This window comes from Eutrigla gurnardus (assembly GCF_963514095.1).
Source record: "Eutrigla gurnardus genome assembly, chromosome: 13".
Lineage (NCBI taxonomy): Eukaryota > Metazoa > Chordata > Actinopteri > Perciformes > Triglidae > Eutrigla > Eutrigla gurnardus.
This window is the reverse complement of record NC_139936.1, coordinates 3,450,142-3,470,762: the sequence shown is the minus strand read 5'-3', so window position 1 is coordinate 3,470,762 and position 20,621 is coordinate 3,450,142. Positions and strand designations below refer to the sequence as shown.

The 20,621-nt window shown below is 42.3% G+C and overlaps 1 protein-coding gene across 1 annotated transcript; it reads left to right on the top strand.

Annotated features, from left to right (window-relative positions):
• Positions 1-242: 242 nt before the first annotated feature.
• mfsd3 (major facilitator superfamily domain containing 3) lies at positions 243-19,264 on the top strand. Its single transcript, XM_084025615.1, has 6 exons — positions 243-361; positions 858-1,662; positions 9,579-9,726; positions 13,904-14,004; positions 15,634-15,743; positions 18,178-19,264. The coding sequence occupies exons 2-6, from the start codon at positions 963-965 to the stop codon at positions 18,382-18,384; spliced, it is 1,266 nt and encodes a 421-aa protein (XP_083881741.1). The 5' UTR covers positions 243-361; positions 858-962; the 3' UTR covers positions 18,385-19,264.
• The last annotated feature ends 1,357 nt before the right edge of the window (positions 19,265-20,621 follow it).

Here is a 20,621-nt window from a genome sequence, read left to right as displayed (position 1 = left end):
TGATAATACAGTACAATTAAGTGGGCAAATAATCACCAATAAATCACACAAACTGCAGCTATTGTTTATTCTAGTGTCATAAGGTGATCTAGGGGTTGCCAGATCTGTTAGTATAATAGTTTTACTGCACTGTCATATCCACCGATTTACCAAGTAGTAATAGCTTGAGAAAGCAGGCACACGCGTTTATGCTAAATACAAAAACACACATGACCCTCTTCTTGTTTGCCATCTGCAGAAGGGGGATTGCTCCCTGTCACAGAACCTGGCAACCCCACAGCTCACACACACATATAACTATAAACAAGTGGAGCAGCTCCTCCGGTTAGCTTAGCGTCGGCTAAAACAACCTTCTCTCTCGGTACGTGTTCAAGGTTATTTCATAACATGAACGAGACCACTTTTTAAAAAACATACGTAACCTCATAACGTATTGACACGCTGTATACTTTTGTTTAAAAGCTGTTTTTCTGTGACTACGGTTAGCATGTTAGCTAGCTTCCAGCTAACGGTGGCTTGTCAGTTACTCAGTTTGGCAACAAACTTGTGTGTATAAGCGAAATGTGCAGCGATGCAAAGTCGCGTTTGTGTTCTGATGTGAATTAAATGGTGAAAACACACGTCGTCAGCGTCATTGTGAACGTGTTTCGTGTCCATAAGGGGTTTGACTTTGAGGAGCTAACGTTAGCCGCGTTGACGCTGCTGATAGCTGAGCTGGGCAGTAAACCGGAAGTAGAGATGAAGCCTTTTAAGGCAGATTTCTGGAGCTCTGACTGGGTTTTTAGTTACCCCTATATCTTTTTACAGCAAGGTTTAAGCATCAATAAATCTCACTTCCTGTCTTTTTTTAATTTTAGGGCGATCATCCGGGGTCAGACAGTCCATTCAAGGACTTCCAAGTGATGACCTGACCGATGGACCCCTGCTGCTCAATTAAGAGGGGTCATTTGTGGATGTAGATCATGAATGACAAACTTGTGTTCCTGGGCCTGCTGTACTTTGTCCAGGGCATCCCCTATGGTCTCCAGTCGTCCCTGCTTCCTGTCTACCTGCGTGGAGCCGGTCACTCCCTCACCCGCATTGGCTTCACTAAGATCCTCTACTTTCCATGGGTCCTCAAGGTGCTCTGGGCCCCTTTCGTGGACCGGATCGGCACCAAGCGCCGCTGGCTGGTGGCGACGGTGACTGGGCTGGCCCTGACGTGCCTGTGCAGTGCCGCCCTGGCCCCTGAAGCACATATCTGGGGAGTGGCAGGCACCCTCTTGGCCATGAACTCCTTGGCCTCGGTCCAAGATATCGCTGTGGATGGGGCGGCGGTGGGGTTGCTGAAAGGTCGCGGGGAGCTGGGCCTGGGCAACACGGCCCAAGTCGTGGGCTACAAAGCGGGATCCGTGTTTGCCGGAGGTGGGCTGCTGGCTGTGATTGACGTGGCTGGATGGAGCTGGATGTTTATGCTGCTGACGTTTGTGTACGCCGGAGTGGCCCTGTTTGTGTGGGGGGCCCCTGTGCTGGACGATGAGACTCTGAGGGGCCAACAGGCAGACGGCAGCAGGAGGGGAGTGCAGGGAGCGGACGCCATGAGGCCATGGAGAGTGTGGAGGAAGATGCTGGCAGTGCCCGGCACCCCTTGGACAGTCCTGTATGTGCTGACGTACAAACTAGGTGAGTCTGATTTAATACACAAGCACTTTTCGTTCATAATGAACACACTGTTAAATTACTGGAACACTGGAGACCAAACCTTTGTTTTACTTTCATATCTTTAACCAACTTATATTACCATAATACTGGTTTTATGAAACTGTAGTTTGTTTTTGTGGCTGCTTTTAATTAATCTTTTCATTATTGATTCATCTTTCAATTATTTTCTTTATTAATGCACAGAAAAAGTAACAAATCAAATTCAGTCTAATCATCAACTATTCTTTCTTTAGCATTTCCAACAATATTAATTGTACAATTTGATAAAAAAAAAAAAAAAAAAAAAAAAACAGCAAATCATCACATTGGAGAGAGTTTATCAAAAAAGTTTCACATCAGCTTTATTTTTATCAACTAATCGACTTATTGTTAGAGCTCTAACTGTGTGCACACTGAGAAAAATTGACATGTTTGACATCCATAAAGGAAGAAACAGCCCAGAAAAGCGTAAATAAGAGCTTTCCCAGGTTATCTACCTATAAGTGGGGAGACCAATTTATAAATGTATAAGATTTATTTGCTTTCTATTGATAAACTAAATGTACTAAAGAAACAGAAAGCAATGGATAGTTATATTTCCTGAAGTTGTCCCCATTGTCCCACTGTGAACATAATTGAGTTGCAGTTCCTGCCTGCATGTAGCATCCAGAGTTGACCACTAGATGTCGCTGTGGGCGTGTCCATGAAGACTGAACTGAGAAACGAGTGCATTGGAAAAGTTTGGGATGTTAGTATTACTTGACTATTGTGTATCTGCAGTGTGTGCATTGGAAACATACAGGCCCTGCTTAGATAAACAGCTCTTTTTAATGAATAAAAGTACAAACCTAAGGCCCTTGAGCAAGAAAACAACGTTAGTTTGAATGCATCATTGCATTGTATGTGGATTTGGTTCCGATAATAAACAAAAAAAAATTAGTTTTTGATCATTCAAGCTTGTGTGTGTGTGTGTGTGTGTGTGTGTGTGTGTGTGTGTGTGTGTGTGTGTGTGTGTGTGTGTGTGTGGGAGAGAGAGTTGATATGACCAGAGTTTGGTGTTTGGTAGCAGAAGGGGATTATGTAAGGATTAGAGTGTCTTTGTGTCTGTTGCGTTCAGAAACCGAAATGGAAGACGGCACATCCTGCTGATGTGTGTGTTTTTATATTTATATATATATGTGTGTGTGCGTGTGTGTGTGTGTGTATGTGGGTGGTGGGAATATAATTGTCTCCTCAAATTTGCATAGCTTTTACTTGTGTATGTGTTGAATGCGTATGCCTTTGTTTTTAGGTTGTGTGTGTGTGTGTGTGTGGTTTTGAGAGAGTTTTAAGGGTGGCTCAGTAATCGGATGAGCCCCAGCAGACGACACTACTAGACAAAATATGAAGGCTGGCTGGACCCCCTAATCTGTCTGGGGAGCAAAACCCCCCTACGCCCCCCCACCCCCCACCCAAGCACTCTCTCTGTCACACGAACACACACAATGTCGCCTGATACTCATGATTACAACAAGAATTACTGTAGTAGTTAGTGTTTTCTCAGTAGATCCATTCTCACTTGTTGTAGAAGTCTATTTCCACCTTTTGCGGGGGAAAAAAGAAAAAAGATTGTGTAATATTTTAGAACAGGCCAGCGTAATTGCCTATGTGAGACAGTACTGTTTTTGTTCAAGGGGTGTGTGGGTATGTTTGTGTGATCTGCCTGTCTGAACACCCCCCTCCTGCACACACACACACTAACACACACACACCAACACACAGACCCCTCGCCCACATTTATCCCTAATGAACTCTGAGTATGCGCTGAGTCCAACACGGTGGCCACTGGCCAATCATTTGGGAGCCTCGTGTTTGAACTGTGACCCCCTGTGCCATCTGATGCCACAGGCATGATGGGAGAACTGTCTGGGTATTACTCGGAGGGCATGGAGGGGAGGGGATGGCGAGAGGAACCGTAAGGGGAGAAGGTAAAGGAAATAGCCAAACGAGAGGTTTTGAGTCGCAAATGAACTCAAATGTGAGATTTTGAACATCCTGTTGTTGTTGTTGGGGAAACAAACATGTCATCACGTCTGGGAATCTGCAAAAACACTAATCAGTTATCGCTAAAAACCTTATTATCTTATAAGATACTGCAATCTTAATTACTTTAATTTGACAATTTGAGGAAGATAATTATTTTGCTGATTTTTGTCATTAACATCAACACCTTAAATGCTTTGAATCTAACACGCTTTTAATCGTCAGTTATTCTCATATCGCTCTTTGCAATTAGCTGCACGTCCCCAGTGTACGGCTGTTTTTTTTGTTTTTTTTAAAGGTAGGCAGCCCTGTGTGTTTGACAAGAGACGTGACTGATGATGAAAAGAGCTGAACCCTGATGGTGGTTTTCCCTGGGAACTGACCAGGTGGACGGAGGAATGGATGGATGAACACACAAAAATAAAAAACCTTGTCCCAATAGTCCGCTGTAACCTTTTCCTTCAGAACGACAGCGCCAAGGACAAATGGTGAAATACACTCAGTTACCGGTCTGTTAGGTACACCTTGAGATATATATATATATATATAGCCCACAGCCTGTAAAATCATGAAAATAAAATCCACTTTAATTGATATGAAGTTGGTATTTATTGGTGGGCTGTTAAATATTAAATTGCATTAGTTTAAGCTACATGTAGATGATAAACCCAGTGTATGTTGACTACAACTGGAGGCTCATGTATACAAACAAAAAAAGGCATTGACAAGGCTCTTTTTTCCTTGCAATGTTTAATGGCAAACCATTCCCTTTTGTTGTGCATGTTTTCTTTTTTTAATTATTTTTTTTGCTTTTATCAACGTGTATTAATTTGCATCTCTAGCTCTTAAAGTTGCAGGTTGATTGATGGATGGATGTCATGATGTTATTGGTTGAAATTAGTAAGTACTAGTTGTATGGGTTTTCATTTTGATATACCATTTTTTTTGCCAGCATATATTTTTAAATAGATACACAACATGACCAGAGGTGTGAACTTAAAGGGCATTTTTTAATATCTGAAGCAAGGGAGAACAGAACGTTTTGTTTATTGGGACGTCTATGTTGTATTTCATATGCATGCAAATTATTTTAATGACGTGAAACCTACAGCCTTGTCCACAGAGTACATGGACGCCACCAGGAGTGCATGCTGGTAGTCCTGAGATATGAAGGGAGGTGGAGGAGTGGGAGTGAGAGCAACTTGGGGTAAGGAGTGTGGGGGGTATTTTCCAGAGGGGGAAAAAGGAAGGACTGCAGGGAGAGAGGCTGAAGGAGGGGGATGAATTAATGAACAACCACCACATGGCAACCCTGGGAGGGACAGAGAGCAAAATGGCAATAGACATAAACACACTTATCAATGCAGCGACATATGGGTTCAAGATCTCTTTTTTAAAAGTCTAATCCTAAATATTTGCCGACATAACTCTCACAAAACGAGCTAAATTCAAATATAAAATTGCGATATGTGCTTTCATCAGCAAATATTTGACGACATCGGCCTGTTTTCTTGTTTGATGCACTCACATTAAATAACTGATGTACACACAACCTTTTCTAGCATAACAAATCACTAATTACTTTATTAATAGTTGTTTTGAGTGCTGTGTGTTTCCACAAGAACTCGATCAATGTCAGTCTGGAGGTCCAAATCCTTCAGTTTTGGTAGAGTGGTGACTCTTTTGTTCACCTTTGGATCACAGAGAAATTTAATGTGAAGTCTTGTTTTTGTATTGTCTGCACAATACGGTAGGAAAAAAACGTATATAACTCAAAGCGCCCTCTTAAATACATTTAAATTAAAATGAAGGATAGACAAAGATCCTACAGAAAACACCATTGAACACAATGGGGATATCATTAATATTACATAATTTCTGAGAAAAATCAACCCGGTAACCTAGCAGGGTTGTTGTCGGTGATGGCAGTTGTCTCGCTTTTACATAGTTAAAGAGTGTATTCTTCCCATTTTCTGTGTGTGTGTCAATCAACTAATATGCATAGGGTTTAGTGAAGGTGTGTATAGTGGGGGCTCTGTTTACTGGTTTGGTCTCCAGGGAGCCTGAGGACCTGAAAGGTGTGTGCATGTGTGTGTGCATGGACGTGTGTGTGTGTGTGCACGCCGTGCAGTATGTATGCTCTCGGCAGGGAGCGATACTGTGGTTCTGCGGGGGGACTTAGTGTCCTCAGTGATCTCTCCTGCTCTGCCAGCTCTTTTGTCTAAGCTGCAGCGCGGACGTCAGGATTTGACCCCGGCGTCCTCGTTGACCTCTCCCCCCTCGTCTCACCTTATCTCACCCTTATCCTGCTCTGATCCCTCTCCGCTGCCACCCAATGTTCGCACATGCTCACGGGCCCACGTAATCGCCGTGGATACAAGCGTGGACGTTTTAAAAGTCGGCGTGTAATTGCAAAGCTGACGCCGCTTAATTGGAATAACTGCCGTAAAACAAAGACCAACATGAGAGATTTATCAAAATGATGCTTTTCGCATAAAGATGTTGATTAATTTGCTGGACTTTGCTAGCTTAACCTCTGTTTGCACTGCTAAAACAGTGACCTCCTTCTGTGTTTGCCATGAATCGTTTCATTATGTGCAGTAAAAGAAGTCCATCTTACTAAAAACCTGTACTCATACGTCACATAATGAATCATTAATGTTTCCATGAGGAACCCTTAATAACTAGGACGAATATCTTCTCTCACTTTCCCTTAAAACTTGATTCCTGATCTTCAGTATTTATCTGTAATATTAAATATTTAACAATAAAATATAAAGTACCTCTTATTTATTAGTATATGATTATATTATGTGAGTAATACAGAAAAACTCACTTTTCGTGAGCTTAGAAACTTTTGTGACGATGCATTTAGAAGTTTTTTTTTAAATGGTTTGTTTAGCTCATTAAACCAACTAAGGGAACTTAATCCTTCACTTTATTGGAATGTGTTCTGACTCGCTTTCACACGTGGATTTCATTGGAAAACAGAACAAAAACAACGCAGACAGAAATCTAACGTGACACGAACAAAATTGTTAAAAGTGAAACGAATAAACGTGAGGGTGAACTCCGACTGTCCTCACTAACAAATCTAGTAAATGATTGATGTGGTCATGAAGCACCTTCCCTTTAAATAATTAGGATAAATAACGCGTCCCTGTCACTTCTGTTAATGTTAAGTTGCTTTGTCTCTCTGTGCTGTCTGCCTCTAATGTAAACATAAACAGTGTTTTCTTTGAGCCTGCCATCCCTCCTCTGTTTTCTCTTCACTAACCTCCTAACAATGTCTCTGTTCATCTGCTTCCTCCCCCTCCCTCCCTCCTCTTCCTCTGTCTTTAGCTGTCTCCATCCCCTGCTGCTCTCCTATCTATCCACTCATGTTAACTCACATCTTTTTTATTATTATTTTTAAATTGTCATTTCTTCTTCATCTCTACATCTATTTTTTTGTATGTTCTTGTATTGCCTTTTCCCCACCTACTGCTGCTTCTCCCCTTTTCATTATTTCCTTAATTTCTCCCTCTTTCTCCCCCCTCTCTCATCGTCTTCCCCCCTTCGCACACCCTTTCTCTCCTTCCCCTTCACTCTTGCTTGTTTAATCTTTGCGGATGTCTAATGAAATCCCTGCTGAAATGGACAATTGTTGCTTTGAGAATATTTATAGAAAGGAATAATCAGCCTGGTTGTGTTTGTCTGCACGCCCCCTCCTCAATCCCCCCCCCCCTCCCTCCCTTTTTTTTTAAAGAAATAATTAGTTGAAGGCAGGACTGTGAAAGCTCTAAACAACAGGCAGACAGGAACGCGAGCACAGAACCATGGGTAAACAACCCAGGCATCATGGGTACCGCTGCTGCCAATGTTTACTTTATTATGACTAATATGGTTACGGCACAGTCGATGCGGCTCAGAACGGTTCAGCACAGAGGATGTCGGAGATTAAAATGCGAGTAATGCGTCGAGAGGATGTGAGCGTATCGGTGCAGCACCCACTGGGTGTTCGGAGTGAGAGGGATGTAATGATATCTCACAAAGAAGTACTGTGAAGTCTGTTTTCTTGCGTTCGACCACGTCACAGGTTGAGAAATGGGTTTAACACGTGTCGCCGTCATGTGACCTATTTGTAAAATGACATTAAAATAAACAAAATTCTCTTTCTTGCCTATAGTGATGCTGCTCAGTACTGTGATATGAAAGACCTCTTCCTAGAGCTGTCATCAAGCAAATACATTCTTAGTTTTTGTCAACTAACTAGTTGATTTAATCGGCACGGCTGTAAAGCCAATGCTGAAGTGCCTTATACTTGAATTCTCCCTGCTGGCCACCAGGGGGCGACTACTCTCTGGTTGTATAGAAGTCTATAAGAAAATGGTCCTACTTCTCTCTGCTGGCCACCAGGGGGCGACTCCTCTCTGGTTGTATAGAAGTCTATGAGAAAATGGTCCTACTTCTCTCTGCTGGCCACCAGGGGGCGACTCCTCTCTGGTTGTATAGAAGTCTATGAGAAAATGGTCCTACTTCTCTCTGCTGGCCACCAGGGGGCGACTCCTCTCTGGTTGTATAGAAGTCTATGAGAAAATGGTCCTACTTCTCTCTGCTGGCCACCAGGGGGCGACTCCTCTCTGGTTGTATAGAAGTCTATGAGAAAATGGTCCTACTTCTCTCTTGATGTATTATCTCAGTAAACATTGTAAACATGAGTTTATGGTCTCAATCTCTAGTTTCAAGTCTTCTTCAATCCAGCATGATGTTCATTTAGTACATTATGGTCCATTTAGAGTCAAATAGACAATGAAGCAGGGTAAAGATGGAGCCCTACCTCTTTTTTTTGCTTTATCTGAACAGGTAGATCTGTTTTGCCTGTCGTATTGGCTTTAATTGTCAGGATCCTGGTGCACCTCATCATCCCGGTCTGCATCGACTTAAGTAAATTGCCGACAGTGAAACCTGAGTGACAGAAGCGAGAGAGAACGAGTGTTTTCCTACACACAGAATCCACATTCCCTTCGTTTCTGCCGGGTTGTCACACCGCTGTTACAGTGGTGACACTCTTCGTTCTGCCGCTGCACTCCCTATCACTGGGAGCTCCTTCGGCTTTCTCTTATTATTTTTTTCATTTCAGTCCGTTTCATCTTGCCTTTTTCTTTTTTTCCTCCCCTCCTTCTCTATTTTTGTTTGTCTCCTGGCTGACTGAGTGAGTGAGTCGTCGCGTTGTGTTGCGTCGTCTTTGACAGCAGTCTGGGAGCCGAGCTGTCACTCACGGAGCTCCTTGGTCCCACTGTCTTTCTGAAGTCAGTCTCCATTAATATAATAATGGCGTGTAGTCGGCACCACTGAATATTTTACTCTAATGTTCAGCAGAACATTACCCCCACACTCAGAAAGTCTTATTGTCTGACAGAAACTTTTTATTTTTGACTGAAAGGCCTTTGTGAGGTCTGTTTCATCTGTGGGAAGTTTTTGTGTTTTTTGTTGTGTTTTCCTTTTTGTGCTTTAGGAAAAAGTGCGAGGCCCCCGTTTGATGAAGTGACTGAGGGTATTCTTTTTCTTGTCAGGCATCTATTATTGACACTTTCCAGGAATAGGCCTAGGTGCGCTGTGTTTTCGGCGTGCCGTGTTTGATTCGGCAATTGTCATCTCAGGAAAACAATGTTGTTCAGTCTTGCAGGCTAAACAGTTCGCTGCAACATCCTCATCATGTTTGGATGTGATTGGAGCAGACGTCTGTATTCGGGAGGCATATTTACTGTAGGTGGAAAAATAGCAATGCTTAGTCAGAGACGTGGAGTACATAACACATGTTGTATGGGCTGTATGTCGTGACATCACACTCTTGTCTTATTTAGTTGACCTCTTGTGTCGTCGTGTTTTTGCAGGTGAGCAGGGCGCGGTGACCATGTTCCCTCTCTTCCTGTTGGATCATCACATGACGGCCCGGGAGCTCGGCTTCTGGAATGGCGTCATCGCCATGGGCTTCTCCATCTGTGGCTCGTCCCTCGGAGGCGTGCTGCTCGCTCAGTTCAGGTAGCCTTCGCCGCCGCCACATTGAGACACAATAAAAATCATTCCAATGTTGTATTTAGCACCTTTTTTTAGAAATGTATTAAATGCCTGCGAGTGTGTGAGAAATAGGGGTGGGTAAAAATATCGATACGGCAATATATTGCGATACTTTGTCGCCCAATACAATATCGATTTTTCGACTTCAAAGATTGATTAAAAAAAAAAAAAAAGATTCAGGTTTAGACGCGTTGTGAATGCAGTACTTTATCCTTTTTCATTTTATTTTCAATATTTATTCCAGTGAATTCCATGGGAATTAATAAAATGGAGAGGCAATTTGTCCTCTGATCAATATCTGATGTACATATACAGGTACTTGTGTTTTCATCTTTATTTATATCGAAATATCGTGATACGTATCGTATCGTGACCAAAGTATCGTGATATGTATCGTATCGTGAGGTTCTTGCCAATACTCACCCCTAGCCTGAAATTAAACATTTTTTCTGCATGTCACAAAATCAGCCAACAAGTAATTTAATCGTGGATTAATCTGACAGTTATTTGCTCAATAAATCAGTCATTCAGTATATAAATACTGATAAATGCCTGTCATAATTCCCCCAGCTTTAAATATCTTGTTTTGCCTTTCAAGAACCTAAATGTATTCAGTTTACTGTCATAGAAGATGATGAAAACCGGCAATATTCAAATATGAAGCAGTAAAATGTAATATTTGGCACTTTTCCTCAGAAAATGACTGAGAATTGACTGATGACTAAGAGGTAGCGCTAACATTGGCCGGTCCCCATAGTTACAGGGCTTTTTAGATCTCTAGAAAGCTTTCCAATATATTTAGAAGGTAGGACGTAACCGTTTTTAGAAACAGGCCAATCTGAAGAAAAATGTTAATTAGAATCTAAGCTCCACACAAAGTGCTACAACACGACGGCAAACAGCTATATTTTTATAAACACAAGAGTCAATGAGGGGAAAAGGAGCCGTTACCAATGTTGTTGTTACTGGTGGTGAAGATTGATGATGTCCACTGCATCACAGGAACATGTTAGCATCATCATCATCTTCCTCCTCCTCATCCTGCTCCTCTTCTTCTTCCTCAGCTAAACTTTTTGTGTAAACTGACTCCTTCTTTCCTGCAGCTCTCTTGGTTTCCCTCTTCTTAGTCACTCTGGGCCTGTTCTTCTATTTCTTTTTTTAGTGTGTGTGTGTGTGTGTGTGTGTGTGTGTGTGTGTGTGTGTGTGTGTGTGTGTGTGTGTGTGTGTGTGTGTACAGTAATTTAAGTAAACATAGCCTTGTTTGAGAGCATAGGGACCCCCTGTGTCTGGTTTGTGGTGTGAGAACAGCATGAGCAGCAAATTCATCACACACACTTATACACTCAAACACACACACACACACACACACACACACACACACACACCCCTCAGGGTTTGATCACAGAGAGACGACGTGCAACTGTGGTTGAATTTAATTCTCAGATTTACAGAAAGATGTTAGACTCTGATGAAATGTAAAAATGGCTGTAATGCAGTATATTAGGTTATCATATAAAGTGTGGTGATTAGATGTGAGGACCATGTTGGAACTTCCTTAAATGTGGTGTTTTATCACTGTATCACTACAAGCTCTGGCGTTAGTATTGATGAGGACGCGTTGAGTGAAATCTCTACAGCAGGTTGTTTTTTTTTAGTGTGATTGAATTCAACCTTTCCATGTTTCCCCCCTTCAGCACTTTGACACTGTGCCATTTGTGGCGGACCATCGTTGCATAAGGTTTTTTTTTTTACGTCTGCGTACACTAGGATCACATCACTTCACAGCCCTGCCTATGGCCAGTGTGATGTAATCGGAGCTATAAATAACAACAATGCCTTTATAGATGTGTGTAAAGTTCCCATACCGTATGTTTGTGTACTCCTAAAGGTAAAAACAACTAGACCCCGATCTGTGGTTGAGTTTGTGCCTTTTTGCTCATATGTTGGTTTCTGTGCTTGTTGTATTTTGTGACATAACGTGTCACCAGCAAACAGATCAAACCTCCAAAGACAACAGTGTTTTTGAGCGGAAAGCACTTCCCCGTGATTGGCTGTCACAGTTTGGCTGATGATCTTTGATCTTGTAAAAGACTCAGTAACTTGGAAAGGCTTGTTTTCTTCCTTTTAAAGCCATTTAACATAGAACACAAACGATGCTGTAATCTGGAGCAGACCGATCACCTAATTTGACCTGTGATTGAAACGCCTCTTTAATAAGACAGGGGATTAATCAATCATTTATCATAATCTTTTCCCCCAAAATTGTTTTTAAATTTACTTTGCAATCATGAGATCGATTTAAAACTTGAGTTATTATTATTAACATTTATTATTATAATGCATCACATTCTTTAAATCAGTAGATCCAAATTAGTGCAAAGTAAAAGACTCGTTTCTAGATCAGACGACGTGTTCAGATGGATATTTTTGGTTGTTAGTACCCTCCAGTGTCAGGTGAACACTTCTTCTTCCTCACTACTTCCTGTCTCACACACACACACGCACACACTCACACACACACACACACACACACACACACACACACTGCTGCGGTCCCACCTCTAAAAGCTCCGTTGGAGGGTTTATCCTCCACACCATCAGAAACGGCTGAGTGGTCGGTGAGTGACCCTCTTTACAACCGCCACCGGCAACCCGAGAACCGGACTATTCTTATCTGGGACCGGCCCGTGTGAGGTGGCAGCCATGCAGGCTCTCTCTCTCTCTCTCTCTCTCTCTCTCACACACACACACACACACACACACACACACACAGACACACACACCTTCCTCAGCATCTCTTTAGAGTGCATGATATGAAAGACTGTCATTGAGAAGGGAGAAGGAGCAGTGGAGAGAAGAATGTCTTTAGCATGTGAATGATGCAGGATTGGTTTCTATCCTCCCCTTTCCTCCCATCAGAGGAGGCTGGGGGGGGGGGGGGGGGGGGGGGGGGGGGAGGGCTTCAGTTAAAGGAAGTCTCCTGCTGACTTTTGATAACAGCTTTTTTCTGTTTTCTTTACACTTTTAATCACACACACACTTTATTTTATGGTTGTATTTGAGAGGCGCTAGGTGTTTTATGATCTGATGTGTCCACACTTGCCTGATCAGATAGTGATCGTATATATTTATGACTCATAGTCATAGAGTGACTTTACAACGGTGGATAAAAACATTTCATTCCCCTATAAATTATTCACAGTAACAGTCCCCCCTGCTTACTCTACACACCCTGTGGTATTAGCACAACATATTTTATTGAAGAATAGCCGCTGACAAAGTCTAATTTGTTGATAAACACATTTAATTTCCTATAAATACTTCATACATGCACGTATGTATGTACACATATACAAACACACAGGTATAATGCTGCAGGACGGTCACGATTAGAAGAGAACAAAAAGTGTGTTGAAATTGCAAAAATATAGCCTGATATCTTTAAAGGCTTTAAAAATCTCAAACCATGGAGTGAAAGTGTTTCACTCATCCACCTAAATCACATATCCTGCTCCGTGCGACAAGCTCCTTCTTCCTCACAGCCTTTATTTTTTTATTATTTTATTTTTTAACACATAAATAATTACATGCAAAAAAGACATAAACAAACACACACACAGTCCTTTGAGTGGCAGGCGTCCTCTGAGTGATTGGCATCGTTAATCCCTGATGTCACACAACAGCGAGGGTGTGTGTTTCCACGTGTGTGTGCGTGTGTGTGTGTGTGTGTGTGTGTGTGTGTGTGTGTGTGTGTGTGCGTGTGCGTGTGTAAACAGCGACTAATTATCCTCCTCACGCTGGGGATCTCCTTAGGTTATTGATTACGTCACGAACCAAACCCACAGGGGGATGATTTTTTTTTGCACTAACAGGGAATCAATTAGCGTCTGGGGACTTGTTTACTTACACGTCTTACTGTGTGTGTGTGTGTGTGTGTGTGTGTGTGTGTGTGTGTGTGTAACTGTGTGTGTGTGTAACTGTGTGCGACATGATAAGAAAACGCAGAATGTCTCTAAATCTAACGATGAGCCGCCTTGAGCCGCCGTCGCCACATGTGACGCTGCTCATCATCGTAACCCTAAAAGTTGTCCAACATCCCTCTGATTCCTGGTTCTGGTCTGGTTTGCTGGTCTCTCCACAGCATCGGGGCTCTGATGCGACGCGTGTTTGTGTTGCGGACCGTCAGCATGGTGTTCCAGAGCTCTCTGCTCACTGTGCTGGAACCATCTCCGCTCATGAAAGGTGAGAGTTTCCAAACACATTCAGCCACGATACGATAGAGTCCAGTTTCACCGTTTGTATGTTAGGTTGGTTGTCGGCAAACGGCTTTAAAAGTGATGTTTTCTTTTAAAATAAGTTCTGTGCTGTGGATGTAAATGATGCCGATGTGAAGAGTGCTTCATGTGGATTTAGAGAAAAGGGACTGATAATATATAATTGGAAAATCAACTCATTAATATTTAAAGAAACTGTAAAGTGTTGAATTTGAGAACAGAATTTGGTGGCGGGGCAGAACGAGGGTTTAATTAATTTCTTTTCATGTTGCCAACATCAATGAACTGATAACTCTTGCATTCACATTGACAGTTTACAGTATGAACTGTCATTTAAAGAAATTGCATATTATATCATAATATAATATACATTTGTTACATATAGTGGACACATGTAGTCGTTTATAGAAACAAAGCTGGTCTGCAAATTTTTCTTTCACACAAAGAATCGAAAAAACTTTTACAACAATGACTGAAAGACACTCAAAAATACAACAAACTACTTCAGAAAACTGCTTAATGTTCTGTCTGGTCTTCGGTCTGGAGGGCACTTCATCAGTAAAAGGAAGGGAAAATCAGATTTGTACTACATAACATCATATTGTTCTTTCAGATGTTTTTTTTTCTTCTTTTGAATAAAGGCTCTAAAAATAATGAAAATGATTGCAGAAGCAGAATCGTCCTTTAGTTCTGCTCACAGCATATAAGTAGCAGAAAGTAAGAGGTGATCATTTAAATGATGGGATTACAGCACACACATTTCACTCATTTGTACGCAGAAAAAGTGACGATGGTCGGACTTCCGTATCAGAAAGTTACGGACACAAGAAACACAGAGGTTGGGAACCGCTGACCGTTAGAGCCAGATGTTTAGTACAAAGATGGCCATGATTTTGGGCGTTGATAGACAGGTCTCTCTCAGTTATTAATGTCTGAATATCACGTGTCATCCTGCCGCGCAGCCAGTCTCGAAAGCTTTCGGGATTCAGATCGGCGGCCTTCATCTCCGTCGGAGTTGTCTGTTCCCCCTATCAAGTCTGTCAGACTGAAAGTTGAGGCCTCTCCCTCCTTTACTTTTAAACCCAGAACAGAAGATTTCAGGGGAAATAAAACTCAACCGGAAAAACATTCAGTTTCACATTTTTCAATATTACATTACAACCCTCTCCGCTTTCCCCCGCTCTCTCTCTCCTCAGTCGGATCAGTCGGCGCGTCTGCTCGCGACTCCGACAGCCTTGTGTCGCTGACTGAAGAGTCGTATTCCGGGGGAGAGAAAAAAAAAACTCTGGCGGCTTGAGTGAATAATTCAGTGTTAGCGGGGAGCAGAGACAGATAGGCTCTGTGGTTCCTCTGTGTTTCCCCACTAACACCGCTCTGCCACTTCCCCTCAGAGGATTCACTACATGTGTTTTGGGGACGAGGGGGGGGGGGGGGGATGGAAAGGAGACACTTCGGCAGCTTACTGCTTTGTCTCTCGACTTTAACTTCTACAGTGAGAAGCGAAGCAAAGTGTGAAATTGATCGTTTTCACAAGGAAAACTTGCGCTCGCTTGTTTTTGTGTTTTATTTCTTGTTTTTTCTGTGTTTGCTCCCTCAGGCATGGCCGTCCTGAGTATGAGCGTTCAACACTTCCTGGGCGGGCTCATCACCACGCTCACCTTCACTACCATGATGCATTGCACCCAGAGGGCCGAGGAGAGCATTCAGGTAAAGCAGACTTCATGTTCGTACACCTGGAGTTATGTAACGCGATTGTCTCACACTTTGGTGTGAGGTCATCTCCTTCCTGTCGGCTCCTCTGCCTTCATTTAATTGTCATTATATAACTGTAGGTCATTTCCTTTGATTGTCAAAGATGGGGGGCCTTTGAGAGGGAAATCCTCGGCGTACAGCACCACACCTACACCTGTCAGTTGTCATCAGCTGTTTCCACCTGGAGAATCTCAGACCCAGTTTCTATTCTTTCTTGTCTTTCTGCGCCCCCCTTTCCCATCTCCCCCACCCCCGTCCCCTCCTCCGTCGCTTGCATTGTCCCTCCTACCACCTCACTCTATTTCTTTGTCATTCTGGAGTCCTTTAAACGCTCTCTGACTTTTTTTTCTTTCTCTCTCTCCTCTCTCATTTTCTCCTCTTTGACATAACTGCTTTTGTCCCCACCGTAACTGGGCCACCGTTGCCTGGAGGTGATCGCTGTTCACACAGCCATTCAGACATCACTCAGTCAATCTCTGAAGGTGACAAATTATCATTTAAATTGCCGTCACTCTTAAAGTGGAGAAGAGAAAAGGAAAGGAAAAAAAAAAGGAGGTGGAGGGAGGCAAATCAGTGGGCCGCGGCAGACATCAGGATTCTGGTTGCTGATAAAATAAATACCAGGGGAGAATCAATCACAACATGCCATGATGAGAGCCGGGGTTAATTTGAGAGGTTCTCATGACACATATACCGTTTGCTTGTTACTGTGTCGGTGTGTGAATCAGTGTGTGTGTGCACACAGGAGGAGGGGGGGCATAAGCTGGCCTGTGCTCCTTGTGTGTGTGTGTGTGTGTGTGTTTTATCGAAGGTAGTGCTATCCAGTGACAGAAAGCTGATAGCGTGAGTGCTTGTTAACGATCCCCAGGAGAAAGAAACCGAATCTGTTAAACAAGTTGCTCAGAATAAAGGCACTCCACTTAGCTGTGGTCACACAGAGCTCTGCAGCTCCGTGGACAGACCACAGTGGTCTAAACTCACCACCGCTCCTCCACTCCCAGACCATCACACCGTTTCATTATCCGTCTCCTCGGGATTGGGATCAATAAATAATTTAAGAAAAAATGCGCATCGCAACTTTTTTCTAGGAGCAGATGGGACGATATGGGGATTTAAAAGACTAATTCCATTATCTGTGACTTGAAAAAGCTGCCAATCTCGCCGTCATGGCAGCAAAGTGAAAAATACAGGATATGAATGTCCTTTATTTATGCAGAGGGACCTTTAATTATGATTATTTCATTGTTTTTCATTTAAAAAAATATGTTCACTTTAAAAAAAAGATTGTTTAAGAGAGTTTTATATAATAAATTGCAATTATTTTGCCCGTCTACATTTGTTTTGTTTGGTCTGTACAACAGTAAAAAAAACATTAAATAAACTTAACAAGGATATAAAACTGAGAAAAGCAGCAAATCCTCACATTGTAGAAGCTGGAGGTAAAAATATTTTTTCATATTTAAAAAAAAAAAAAGAAAAGAAAAATAGATTATCCAAATAGTTAGATTCCTTTTCTGTAAATCCACTGATCAATTATATGACTCATTATTGCAGCTCTTGTGCTAAAATTCCATTATATATGATGCACAGCAAATCAAAAACTTGTAAAAGAAGCTCATGATATAATTTATAAAGTATTTAAGAATGAAAACGCTCCACCTTTGTTTACCTGAGTGAGTTTTAAACCAGCAAAATGTCCAACAAAATCTGCTTTTGTAAGGCAAAAGTATCATTTGTGAGTAAAAATGTTGCAGAATTACTATAATATTGATTATAATGAAGAAAAGAGTCCAAAACGAACTAATGAATGGATGAATTAGTTCAGGTGAGGGTCTAGGTGTCACCAGAGTCCTTGTGATTTGTTGGAGTTACCTGCTTCATGAGGAGGCAGGTAGGATTAGGTAATCTCTCTATCTGACTCTCTCTCTCTCTCACACACACACACACACTCACTCACACACACACACACACACACACACACACACACACACACACACACACACACACACACACACACACACACACACACACACACTCTGTGTTGAAAGCCTTAAGGCTGAGATCAGATACTCTTCTTCGTTTGGCCTCCGTCCATCGTCTCAGGCCTCCGTCTCACGCTTTCCCTTTCAGGCGTCCATTTTTCTTTATTTAGTAATTTTTTTTATTTCCATTTGCACTTTAAAAATCACACGTTTCCTCTTTCCTTGTTGTTGTTGATTATTCTGTGTTACAGGTTTTAAAAACGTCAGCTGATATGTTGATAGGATGAAGCCTCTACTTTCCCATCTCCTGCTCCTTTTCCTTACAATGTGCCTTTATTTGACAAACCTTCCTCCTTCCCCCTCCTTCACCTCCTCCTCTTACTCCCCTCTCTCCCCCTCTCCTCTAGGCGACCCACTACAGTTTCCTGGCCACTCTGGAGGTGCTGGGGAAGCTGACGTTCAGCGCGTTGGCCGGCGGCGTGGTGGATTGGTTCGGGTTCCAAGTTGCCTTCCTTTTCTTCCTCACCCTCTCGGCCGGCACGGCGCTGCACGTGTGGACGGCCACCTTCACCGGGGCTCTCAGGGAGCACCAGCTCAAAGAACAGCCCAAGTGAGATCCGGATCAGGAGGTCCTGGTACGGAGGAGGGGGAGCGGGAGGGATCAGGGGTGCTGAAAAGTTTGACTACAAGTATTCAGACACCTCGAGAGTCCCCCGATAAATATAAACCTCATGAATCATTTCACCCGTAGATCTCGAATAAGTTGACTTTCTTGTTCTGCCATTTTAAAGGAGGAAATCAGCCATGCAGTAAAAGTGCTCTATTACAGAGTGTGCTTTTTTATTTTTATTTTTATCGCACAAAAACTGGCCTTACGTTTGTATTTATTTTGCATTTGAAACTTATGGGAAAGTAGCGTGATGAATAAATGAACAAGTTGAATTTTCTGGACAGCGTTCTGTATTGAGAAGAACTTTTCAGAAATATAAAACAACGCTGTTTTCTTTTTTTTATCATCTGAGCCATTTAAATGTATTTAACACGCCAGCAATAAGAGCTGTAGCTGAAAGCAATATCTCTGATTTGTGATGCTTGTCCTCGTTCTCCTGAGTTTTTATCGTTTACAGTTGATTAAATCTCTACTACCTCGTATCGGCGCTGTGTGGACGATGCACGGTCGCTGCACCAAGTAGAGCAGACAGTGAGAAGTTGCAATACATCCACTATGTTACGTTACAGTTCACCAAAATTAGGGTTGTAGGTTGTTTGTCTATTTAAAAGTGAATAAAAATGCAGTATAGGTATTGAATCAGGAGCATTTATTTAGAGATTTTCAGAGTAAAATCCCTTTTATTTTTGGGAATGTACAGGTTACTTCCTGTAGGAAACGTTAGCCACACTGCATGGAGCCATCTAATCAAACAATCAGACTAATCAATAAAAAATATAGCTATGTTCTTATTAAAAAAGACCAATATCACTTTTGTGTTTTAAGTTTAAAAAAACAACTAATATACATACTTTTAAAATCTACTGTAACTCCATGGTAATGTATGCAATATAGAATAATTCTCCAGGCTTTAAATATGAATGAAACAGCAGCGTAGAATGTTCTTTTTTTTTTGTAGGTGTATGTTTTCATGGAAATTATGTCTTAATATTTATAATAATTGAGCTTACAGGAGATACAAATTGGATTTGTTTACATAAAGGCAGCAAATTTAGCCGAAACGTAAACTTGCTTTCACCCATATGAGTAAATAAAAAGACGATATTACATCATTACTGGTGTCCTTTTATCATGAGATTTGCAACAACAACAAAAAACAAAAAATAAAGCTGCTGAAGTGATTTTTAAGACTCTGGTCTCTTTTTGTGTGACCTCTGGTATTTACCTGCCGTCACCACGTCTTCTGTCCCCGGGGGGGGCGGGGCTTGTGTGGTCCTCCAGGACGTTCCTCACCTTTTAGAATAGATCCACGGTGGCTTACAGCGGCCGCGAACACAACACTGCTGCCTCGGCGGTGCGCTGGCTGAGGGCGCCGGCGGTGAATAGGGGCCCGTGTCACAGGATCCACAGCCCATACAACTCTAATGACACAACAAATGCCGTGAAGGAGGATTAGGCCGGCTTACACGGCCCCTCAATACACCTCCACTTTACACTTTCTCACCCGGCCTCATTATCTGGGCGTACTGTTTGTGTAGTGGGAGAGAGAGGGAGGGTTTGAGGACAGAGGCTTAGGTTTTATCCTCTCCAACATTCTCGGAGGAGCGCGAGTGGAAAAGAGCGACGGGCCGTGTTTAGTTTGGCGTCTTTGTGAAGAGTCACATGACACCTGCTGCTCATCATCCCAACAAGCTGAGGTGTTTTTGATGATTCACTTCATCATCAAAAACATCCATAACCGTCCGGATCTACATGAAACTGTACGAGTGGCAGCCTCCTTCACTTGAGAATCTGTTTTTATTCATCTGTAATTTCAAAACACTGCCAACGTCAATGCTTTGAGATTATGGAGAACGTATTTTAATTTGCCATCTGGATCGGCGATGTTGACAGAATGTGTTGTAGGAGTGAGCTATAGAAAAACGGCAACGCTCAGTTCTTGCTTTAAAAAAAACAATCCCACACTTTGAGCCCGATTTAGAAGATGTTCTGGAGCTTCCTCAGCAAATAGAGTTCTGATTCAGATGTTTCATGTTTGATTGAAGCTTTGAATTGAACTTCTGATTCGGTAAACGAAGATCATGTGACGCAATCAAAAGCTCCAGAACATTTTGTGAATGGACTTTGTGTATGGAAAGTAACTTAAAGGGTTAAAAAAAAAATTGTTACCGTCTCTCCAAT

Coding starts and splice junctions, on each gene's coding strand:
- mfsd3 (XM_084025615.1), top strand. CDS start 963: ATGAATGACAAACTTGTGTTCCTGGGCCTGCTGTACTTTGTCCAGGGC. Junction 9,727..13,903: donor GTGCTGCTCGCTCAGTTCAG/GTAGCCTTCGCC, acceptor GTCTCTCCACAG/CATCGGGGCTCTGATGCGAC. Junction 14,005..15,633: donor ACCATCTCCGCTCATGAAAG/GTGAGAGTTTCC, acceptor TTGCTCCCTCAG/GCATGGCCGTCCTGAGTATG.